We start from the raw sequence: 10,236 nt of genomic DNA, 5'->3' as shown, positions 1-10,236 counted from the left end.
GGAGGGTCCTGTCCCTCTCTGGCCTCAGCCTTCTCTGTAAAACGCAACGATCGTGGCCCAGCTCACGGGACCTGGGAGCGTCCCTGTGTTGACACGAGAGTGGCCTGGGGTCGGCTCCTGGGTGTTGCCGTGTGGGGCTGTGAGGGGCAGCCCGTCGGGTGGCAGCTGGCGAGGGCCCAAACGCCGCACACAGCCTGCACCTCCGCCCGGGTGTGTCCCCCGGGAGTTCCCGCGGCAGGTGTGACGCCGCAGGTGCGGCGTGTGACGTGGGGAGGCGCAGAGGCCTCTGCAGCGCTGCCAGACGTGGCAAACCCGGGAGCAGCCCGAAAGTGTCAGGAAGGTGCCCACAGTGCAGGGCCGCGCCCGCGAGGGACTGGGGAGGCGCGTCCGCGGGCCAGTGCCGAGGTGCATCGCGAAGCGGAGAAGACGGAGGGGTTGAGCGTGGGCGCAGAGGGCTCCGACCTCAGTGCGAAAGCGGAGGTGCACACCTGTGGTCGCCTCTGCAGACGCGTGGCCCGGCCAGCCTGTGGCTGGAGACCGGGGGCTGGGGCCACGGGGGTGTCTCCTACTGGGCACTCTTTAGTAATTTCGGCAGCACCTGTGAATGCGTTGCCTACCCCCAAAACCAACCAAGCAAGCAAACCTGGAATGCGCCCTGCAGCCGGGGCAGGGGCGGCAGAGGGTGTGGGCGTGCCCGGCGTGTGCCCCGCGTGTGCGCTGAGAACAGCCGTGGCGCCCGGAGGCAATCTCACCGGCTCGGGTGGCGCAAGCTCAAAGAGTCTGTAGACCCAGGGTGAGGCTGGGTGGGGACAGGCCGTACCATGAGACTGTCCTTGTGCCTACGACGCCCCTGTCCCTGGCCTGGGTCCCATCACCCTCTCCCCCCGCAGCCTCCTGCCCCGAGGCAGCCTGAACCTGACGACGCCCTGCAACGCGGCCTGCGGCTGCCGGCCACAGCACTACAGCCCCGTGTGCGGCTCGGACGGCGTCATGTACTACTCGCCCTGCCACGCAGGGTGCCGCGAGGCCACCGCAACCGGACCGGGCGGCCAGAAGGTGAGTGGACCACTGCCCACAGCCCCTGCCCCCCTGGGCCCTGGGAGGGCCGCTCCTTCCTCCTGTAATCAGCACTGTTTGGGCTCCTCAGGTGTACCGAGACTGTAGCTGTCCTCAGAGTCTGTCCTCTGGCGTGGGCCAGGCCACCGCAGGGACATGCACTTCCGCTTGTCAGAGAAAGCCCCTCCTCCTGGGTTTCGTTTTCGTTGTAATTTTCTTTACGTTCCTCAGCAGCATCCCCGCGCTCACGGCGACGCTACGGTAAGCCCGGTTTGCGCTTGTCCGGAACCTTCTCTTGCAGCCCTGGAAGGTGGAGCTCTGCGGATCCCGCGACAGGCCGGGGACACGCCCGGCCCCCGCACGGCAGGCCTGTCTCTGACCTCTGGCGAGGTGCCTGCCACCTGGGGAGGCGGTGGTGTGGCCAGGGGCGTGGCCAGGACTCGGCTTCCGGCGTGGGGGTGTGACGTGGCACACAGCCCACCTCTTGGGTACCGATGCTGCGGTTTTCTGTTGCAGGTGTGTCTGTGAGCGGCAGAGATCCTTTGCCCTGGGAATCCAGTGGATTGTAGTTAGAACACTAGGTACTGTGCAGCGTGAGGAGGCCACGGTCAGTTGTGCAGTGTGTTCACTGCACAAGGGCACCCGGCAGGTGTGCATGCCAGCACCAGGCGGCGTCCCGTGGGGAAGAGCTCCATTCCCTCAGTGACCACTAGAGGGGCCCATGGTCATTCGTTTGCCCAGCGGGTTTCTTTCCCTTGGAGGTCTTGGGAACTCCCAACCCGAAGCCAAGTCCCCTTTGCCCCTGAGAGCCCCTGAGAATCCTGGCGGCCAGTGTCACCTTCCCAGAGCCTGTCCTTCCCGGTCCCTTGACTGCCCAGCGCCCTGTCCACCCGTGTGTCAGGCGCTGAGCGAGCTTCTCTCCACAGGGGGCATCCCAGGGCCCATTGCCTTCGGCTGGGTGATCGACAAGGCCTGTCTGCTGTGGCAGGACCAGTGCGGCCGCCACGGCTCCTGCTTGGTGTACTGGAACTCGGCCATGAGCCGCTACATGCTCGTCATGGGGCTCTTGTACAAGGTGAGCCGGGCCTCGGGGAGGGTCTGAGAGTCAGCACCAAGGAGGGGAGCGATTCCACCCCAGCCAGCTCGGGCTGCGGGACACCCCCGGGGCTCTTCCACAGCTCAGCCCAGCCCCGTGACGCTGCACAGAAGTCCCGGTCCCTAGAGGGGGCATTCCGCACGTGCCGGCTGCCGGGACTCAGGACACGTGACGGCCACAGAGGGAGAGCAGGCCCGGCCCGGGGCCACCTTCTGGGTTCACGCTCCGAGCCCCGGCAGCCCCCGGCCCAGGCGTAGGGGCAGCCCGCGCTCCCCGCCTTCCGGGGGGCCCCTCCTCACCGGGCCCGGCTGGTGCCTGGTGGTGCCCGTTAGCCGAAAGCTTTGGGGAAACGCAAGTGGCTCCTCCCTGAAAGGGCAGCTTTCTGGGCCTGTCCCCACCCCAGGGGCCTCGGCCAAGGGCGCGTGGCGTTAGTTTCCCGCGTCTCCGATCCTGACTCGCGTTTCTCAAGCTGCCCAGAGAAACTTCCTGCTGTAACTCTTGGCGTGTGCGACCCAGGAAGAAATGTGGTATTTATATTTTGAATTTCCCCCATTAGAGGAAAAAATCACAAAACCTTCAAAATAAAATGGAACCCAGGGCCAGCCACTCAGAGGGTCTCAAGGCTCGTGGGTGGCAGACACCCAAGTTCTGTGCGTGGAGCCCGCGGCCCAGGCGCTGCCAGGACGGAGCCCCCAGGGGGAGGGACAGACCAGCTGACTTGTGTCCCCTGGGTCAGCGGCCCTGGGGCAGCGCCTGGGTGAGCTCACAGGGAAGTGCCGCCGCCCCTCGAATCTGAGAGGTCAGTTCCCAAGGTTTCAGTTACCTGAGGTCAACCGAGGTCTGAAAATATTAAATGGAAAATTTCAGAAATAAGCCATTGTGAGTTTGGAATCGTGCACCGTCTGTGTAGCGGCATGAAGCCTTGCGTCCTGCCCAGGACGGGGTCGGTGCAGGTCTCCACGCTGCAGGTGCTCCTGCCTCTTTGCCACCTGCGGCCGGCATGGTTTTCAATCCGCAGTGAGGTGTCGCTGTCGCGGGGCTGTGTTCTCGTAACCGTCAACCTAAAATAACCAAAAGTCTCGGATCCAGTTAAAAGAGTTTATTCAAGGGCAGAGTTTGAGGGGGGCCGTCCGGGGACACAGGGACCCCAAAGAGGGGTGACCAGCGCTCCGGGTGCAGGGAGCATGAGGACGGCCGACACAGGCAGAGACGAGGTGCTGAGCAGTCACGTGTTAACGCCAAGGCCCACATCCGGCATGAGGCTCGACTGGCTGCTGTTGACCCTGCTCCGAAGAGGTCGCTTAACTTTACGTCGTAAGGAGGTCGCCCCACAGGTGCTCGGAGTCCGCGCTCGAGCCGGGGTTTGCGGAGCCACAGAGAGCCCGGCTAACGGGTAAGGTTTCAGCACAAAGCCGGGAGCCACGGTCAGGCACAGAGAAGAGAAACAGCTGTGCGGCGTCTGCGGTCCCCGCCCTGGGCCACAGACCAGTACTGTCCATGGCCTGTTAGGAACCAGGGGAGCAGGGGTGACGCTGGGAGAGCGAAGCTGCACCCGTATCTACAGCCGCCCCCGCCGCCGGCATCACCGCTGAGCTCCGCCCCGTCAGATCAGCGGCCGCGTTGGACTCTCGTGCGACCCCGCCGTACACTGCGCGTGCGAGGGGTCTGGGCTGCGGCTCCTCGGGTGACCCTAACACCCGATGAGCTGCGGCGGAGCTCGGGCGGCGATTGGCGGAGGTCTGACGGCGCAGAGACCGCCGTAGATCAGTCGCTCTCAGACGCGTGTCCAAACCCAGCCGCGAGTGGAGGTGGTGATATAACAATAACAAAGTGCGTGGAAAATCTAATGCGCTTGAACCACCCAGAAACCACCCCCCGCCACCCCTGGCCTGTGGGAAAACTGTCTCCCATCAAACCCATCCCTGGGGCCAAAGAGGTCGGGGGCCACTGCGTTATGTGCTTCAGTTTCCAGAGCTTAACCTTTCCCCTTGGTGTAATAAATTTGGAAGGTCCTGAAATCTTTTCTTTTCACATGGCCCTTATGTCACTTAGGGTGGCCCCGAGTGCCAGCGTAGCGGTGCCGGCAATTCGGATCCGCCAAGAGAAGCCACGAAGTGCTTCCTGGAGGGAGGGGCCTTGGCGTTGGCTGGCTGGGCTCCGTCCCACCCGGGGTTCAGGCACCGCTGGGGGTCTTATGCCCCAGGATGAGGGTGAGGTGGGGCCACTGTGCAGCTGCCAGGAAGTGTCCTGAGGCCAAGGCCCCTCCCACACGCCGGGATCTCGGGCGGCCATCGCTCCACACCGGACGGCGAGGTTTGGCTTCAACGGCACCGGCTTCGGCGTCAGTTTCGGAAGGGAGCGGGTTTAGGGCGCAGCTGAAATCCTGCCGACCTCTAAGCGGACTACACCTACAAAGACCCTACTTCCAGAAAAGGTCCCATTCACAGGCACCCGTGGTGAGGACGTGGGGCCCTCTTCCGGGGAGGACTGTACCCCCACAGCCAGATCTCCCACCTCCTCCCAACCTCTGTTTTCAATCAGCTGGCGTTTTCCTCCCCCCATTAGCACTGGGAACTGGTTACGTGGAAAGCTGTCTCTCCGGAGCAGGCTGGTTCCGGGCCTCATGAGGAAGCCACCGGTGGGGGTGGGCGGGGCTTGGGGACGACCACGGCATCCGGGGCCTGCGGCTCCAGGCCCAGCAGCTCCTCCTCCCGCAGGTGCTTGGCCTCCTGTTCTTCTCGGCCGCCTGCTTCCTGTACAAGCCCCTGGCAGCGTCTTCGGATGGCCTAGAAGCTTCTCTGCCCAGTCAGTCCTCAGCGTCCGGCAACCCCACGGACCTCCAGCTCCGGAGCGACGTGTGACCGCCTGCCCGGCCACCACGGGGATGCCGGAAGCCCCTCGCGTTTCCCACGCTGTGCACACGGCCTGCCACTGACGGTGACTGCTCCGAGGGGCTGGCCCCTCGCCAGAGCTGCAGGGCTGAGGGTCCCGGGGGATTTCGCACTGGATTCCGGGGCCGCGACGCCGTCCGGGTGGAGGCCGAACCCCGAAGGCACTGAGTGACAGGAACGTGAGGCGCATCCGAGACGTGCGCCACCCCCACGGTGCTGCTGAGCGGGGCCTCTGCGTCGCGTGGGCTCCTGCCCAGCCCCACTTCCTGGGTGAGACGGCAGCGGCCTTGGGTGACTCCCGCTCATGGGACCTTCCACGTGACCTGTGGTTTAAAGTCTGCGGTGACCCCCTGTCCTCAGAGCCGAGCAGCCCTGCAGTGGGAGTGACCTGCGTGAATAGAAATGTACGGACACACTTTTCACAAATCGTATTTACGGAACTTGGTCTGTACCCGATCGCGTGGCGTGGGCAGGCGTGGGCAGGGGCTGTAAACCCAACCCCCAGACGTGGACTGCCCGCCTGTGGGTTGTCTGTTTCTGCGCGTCCTTAGTCAAAACTCTGCACACGTAAATATATTTTATTACTTAAACCAGACGTCCCTGTGTAGTGTATTTCATTTCTACGAACTTGCGAAGTTGGCGGTTTTGCCTGTCCTCTGCGTGGGTTTCTGTGTGTGTGCACCAGCCGAAGGCAGGGTCCTGACGCCGTCCCCAGGCCACGATCCCGGCTCCCTGCCTTCAGGCACTTCCGCGAACGGCCTGGGCTCCAACCTTGCACACTGGGATTCAGGACAGGCGGCGCAGGAGAGTGCGTGTGCGTGTGCGTGTGCGTGCCTGCGAGTGCGTGCACACGCGTGTGTGTGGAGCTCAGGGAGCTCTGCTGTCTGTAGTGAGTCTTGGGCAGGCCCTGCCTCCTCCAGGAGGGTGGTGAGTCGTCCTGAGACCTGCCCAGAAGCTCTAGGGGCTGCTGGCGGCAAGGACCCCGTGGGAGAGCCCCACACGAAGACACAGGCCCTGACCCCGGCCACGTGCGTGTCCCACGGTGACCCTCTGAAGTCAGACAGAGGTCGGGAGGTTGGGCGGCAAGGAAACAGCAGACCCGACCTGCAGGACGGACGGCCCCCGGAGGGCAGCCGTGGAGACAGCAGTGCGGGAGCCTGGGTCCCGGGAGGGCGGCGACACCCCCGTGGTAGGAGGTGGAGGAGTCTGTCTCATGGAGAAACGGTCGACAGAGGCCGCGCGGCTCGCCCTCTCCCCGCAGCCCAGAGCTGACCTGCCAGCTGAGCTGTCTGTTGCTTCCGAGGTTCCAAGACCTCGGCAAACGTTGCGGGCTGCTCAGACCCTCGAGTCCCCACCGTGAGTCGGGGACGAATCCGAGCCCGGGAGTGGAGAGGAGGGACGGCTTTCAGCGGCAGGGTCTGGATGCGCGTGCGCCGCCGCTCCCTCCTCTCTCCGTCCAGTCCACGGGCTCTGCTCCCCTTCCCTGCTCTCCTCTGCCCCGCGGCGGAACTGGCCCCCGATGACGCCGGGAAGCGGGGTCGTCCCGGCCCAGTGGTGCCTTTCCTGGTTGAAGCCGCACTGGGCCCTTCCCCCACACCGCTGCCACCTGCAGGTGTCCCACCTGCCACCTGCATAAGGCACCCGGGTGCCTTGGGGCATCTCCAGAACCTCACGACCAGAACCACCCCCACCTCCTTCCCAAACTGCGTCTCTGGGCTGGCTCCCAGATAGTTCCCGGCTTCTCCGTCCACCTCCATCTAAAAACGCCAAGGAATGGCCTCTGGGGCCCTCACGTCCCTCCGGCCTCCGACACGGCCCTGCTGTCGGCCTCCAGCCCGCCTCCTGGGTCCCCGCCCTTCCTCCTCGCTGTGGCCAGACGTACTGGTCACCTCCCTCTACGTAACAAGTTAGCGTGGTATTAGGAACGAGCTTGCTACTCCCTGCTTCCTGCCCAGGTCTGGAGGGTCCGCTGGGGTCGGCGCTGGGCTGCCAGCCACGCTGCAGCCTCTCCCGACTCCCGGCATCCCCCGCGTGCCACCCCGCCTTGATTCTGCCCCCTTTCCTGTTGGCAGTTTGCCCGGCTCTAATGCAGACCCGGGGAGGGACAAGAGCAGACGGCCTACAGAGGCAGTGGGACCTGGGAACAGAGACCCCCGAGCCCTGGTGACAGAGCATCCTTGTGACTCAGTGCAGAGAGCGCGGGGTCACAGGCCAGACCTGGCGGGCACACGGGCTGCACCCTCGGGTCCCCTCTGGCCTCAGCCTGGCTTCATCCTGCGCTGGCCCTGCCCTCCAACGTCCTGGGGCTCTGAGAGGGAGCCCCCGGACTAGCCAGGAAGGCACAGCCACGGGGCCGGTGCCTGTGGGCCCCGGGGACGGGAGGGGCGGGCAGGAGTCCGCGGCAATTTGGCCGGCGAGCGTGACCGTGAGCAGGAAGAGCTCACCTGCGTCCTGAAGCCAATGCTCTCGTCAAGGGTCAGACGCGGCAGAGGCTAGAAAGTGTCAGAATCTCTGGTTGCTGAGCCGTGTCCCTCTTATTCCTATGTTCGTTTAAAATAATCATTGAACCGGAGCATACGGAGAGCTCTGACAGCCCAGCACCTCACAGACAGCCCAACCTCGAGATGGGCCAAGAATCCGAATCAATATTTCCTCAGACGACAGGAACAGATGGCCGAACGCCCGCGAAGAGACGCTCGACGTGGTCTGTACTCGGGGAACCAGAGCCAAAGCCGCGACGAGATGCTGCCGCCCACCCGCTGGGACGCCAGGATCAGAAACAAACCAAACCGAAAAGTGACACGTCCCGGCGCAGACGTGGGGAGCCCGGAAGGCTCACGCCCCGCGGGGGTGTGAAACGGCGCAGCCGCCTCGGAAACCACCTTAGCAGTTTGTCAAATTGAAACCCAGAGTCGCCCCATGTGCGACCCGGCAATTCCACTCCTGTGTGTGGCCAGAGACACGCACATGCGTCTCACGAACGTCCACAGCAGCCTCGCCTGTCACAGCCAAAAAGCGAAACCGACGCAAACGCCGCGGACTCCACGGATAAGTAATGAGCGTGGCCCGTCCGCGTGGAATGTTGCTCAGCCACGAAATGCCGAGGCTCTGACACGGGTACAGCGTGGACAGACGGGAAGACATTGTCCTCAGTGAAAGACGCCGGACACAAAAGGCCACATATTTTATGATTCCTTTTATGTGAAATGTCCAGAATGGACAGATCCGTAGAAACAGAAAATAGAGTAGTGGCTGCCGGGGGCTGGGGCGGGGGACACGGGGGAGCAGTGCTGACGGGCGCAGTGGTGGGACGTCCTGGAGTTACAGTGTGGCGGTGGCTGCGCAGCCCTGCGAGTGTGCGAGAAACCGCCAAACTGTGCACTTTAGAGGGTGCATGTTACAGTGTGTGATTTGACGTACGCGTCACCGGGTGCCTGCCGTGCACCCGTCACTGCTCTAGACCCTGGAGATGGGACAAGCAGGACAAGATCCTGGCCCGTTACTTGCACTCCAGCGACGGTTCCACAACTGCAACCCGTTGCCAGGAAGGCAGCGTGGGGGGCGCTGGGTCCAGTCGCACCACAAGTCCCCTCCGCGCTTGCTTCTCAGGGCGCAGGAGGCTGGAGGGAAGCTGAGTGGTCACGCGCCTCCACTCCCCTGTGGCAGACGGCATTTTCCAACCACAGCACGTCCCAGCGCATCCCTCTCCGCCAGCTACGCCAGACCTCGCACTTCTCCGTAAGGAGGTGGGGTCTCTGCCCCTCTCCCGGAACCGGGGCAGGCGGTTGGGACTGCCTCGGTGGAGGAGGTCCCCCTGGGCACGCTCGCCCTCGGAACCCGGCCGCCGTGCTGTGCGGAAGCCCGACCACAGGGACAGCCCTGGCGCTGCGCACCAGCTCCCAGCCCCGCTGAGCCACGGCAGCACCGACTCCCAGCACCGACTCCCAGCACCGGGAGGTGCCACCTGGGACCACCAGTCCCCAGGTGAGCCACCCCCGCTGCTGTCACGTACAGTAGGGAGGAGCCTGCCCCAGGGAGCGGTGCCTGAGCCCCAGTTTTGAGAAGAAAGCAGGCATTTATTACTGCCGAAGCCTGATGACCCTGCTGTCAGCAACCTGGAGGCAAGCGCGGCCGGCGTCAGCGGGAACTGGGGGAGCAGACGGTCGAGCAGCACCATGACCCGCGGGGACGTGCAAGGTGGAAGACAAGCCTCCCGGGCCGGGTGACCAAGCTAAGGAAGTTTGCAGTCAGGGATTCCAGCCAGTTCCTTCCAGCTGCGCACGACGAGGGAGGGGGTGAGTCTTTTAAAAGCTTCAGTTTTCGAGCGAGACTTAGAGGAAATCTGAAGGAGCCAGGACTTCGTGGGATCCAAGGAGAACCATGGACACCACCAGGTGCGGTGAGGACGCAGAGCAACTGGGGCTCTCAGACGTCGCTGGTGGACGTGAAAAGTAGGGCAGCCGCTCCGGACCCGCCTCGACAGCGTCTTATAAAGTTAAACCTGAGCTTTTCTTGTGACCCACAATTCTGCTCCCAGAGACAAACACTTAGTTCACACAAAACGTGTGCACAAGTGTTTATCCCAGCTCTGTCTTAGTCCGGCAGTGTTGCTATAAAGGAACACCCGCCACTGGGCAGTTTATAAGGAAAAGAGGTGTATTTGGCTCACTGTTCCGCAGACTGTGCAGGAGGCGTGGCCCCGGCATCTGCTCGGCTTCCCGTGAGGCCTCAAGCTGCTTCCACCCATGGCAAAGGGCGAAGGGGAAACAGCGTGTGCAGAGATCGCGTGGCAGGAGCCGGCGTGGGCAGAGATCCTGTGGCAGGAGCCGGTGTGGGCAGAGATCCCGTGGCAGGACCTTAGCAATGAAAAGGGAGGCACCACCGTTACCAACGCGCACGGCAACAGGCCGAGTCTCGGAGGCGCTGTGCTGGGTGACAGAAGTCAGATCCTTTCTGTCGGGTTAGACACCGCACGGTTCCATTTATACGACATTCCCAGAAAAGGCAAAACGGCAGGGATGGGGAACAAGCCAGTAGTTGTCCGGGGTCAGGAGTGGAAAGGAAGTGACTTTAAAAGGTAACACGATGGAGTTTTGGGGCCCGACTATGGGATGGTCACATAAATCTACACGTGTATTGAAATTCACAGAATAATACACCCAAAAAAGGCCAGTTGTACTGCAGAATAGTTTC

General features: G+C 63.4%; 1 protein-coding gene across 2 annotated transcripts in view; it reads left to right on the top strand.

The window, feature by feature from the left end:
- Positions 1-5,626, top strand: part of SLCO4A1 (solute carrier organic anion transporter family, member 4A1) — a 21,887-nt gene extending 16,261 nt beyond the window's left edge. The window contains exons 8-12 of one of the 2 annotated variants that reach the window (XM_012654643.1): positions 891-1,056; positions 1,148-1,317; positions 1,573-1,637; positions 1,983-2,131; positions 4,870-5,626. In XM_012654643.1, coding sequence (XP_012510097.1) covers positions 891-1,056; positions 1,148-1,317; positions 1,573-1,637; positions 1,983-2,131; positions 4,870-5,013 — 694 coding nt within the window. In that variant the 3' untranslated portion in view covers positions 5,014-5,626. Of the gene's footprint in view, positions 1-890; positions 1,057-1,147; positions 1,318-1,572; positions 1,638-1,982; positions 2,132-2,555; positions 2,657-4,869 lie in introns of those variants that run through there. The other variant, XM_012654644.1, reaches the window with a different exon arrangement.
- Positions 5,627-10,236: the final 4,610 nt, after the last annotated feature.

This window comes from Propithecus coquereli, unplaced genomic scaffold (genome assembly GCF_000956105.1).
Source record: "Propithecus coquereli isolate 6110/MARCELLA unplaced genomic scaffold, Pcoq_1.0 Scaffold442, whole genome shotgun sequence".
Classification (NCBI taxonomy): domain Eukaryota; kingdom Metazoa; phylum Chordata; class Mammalia; order Primates; family Indriidae; genus Propithecus; species Propithecus coquereli.
Note: the sequence above shows the minus strand (reverse complement) of the source record. Positions and strands in the feature narration are given on the sequence as shown.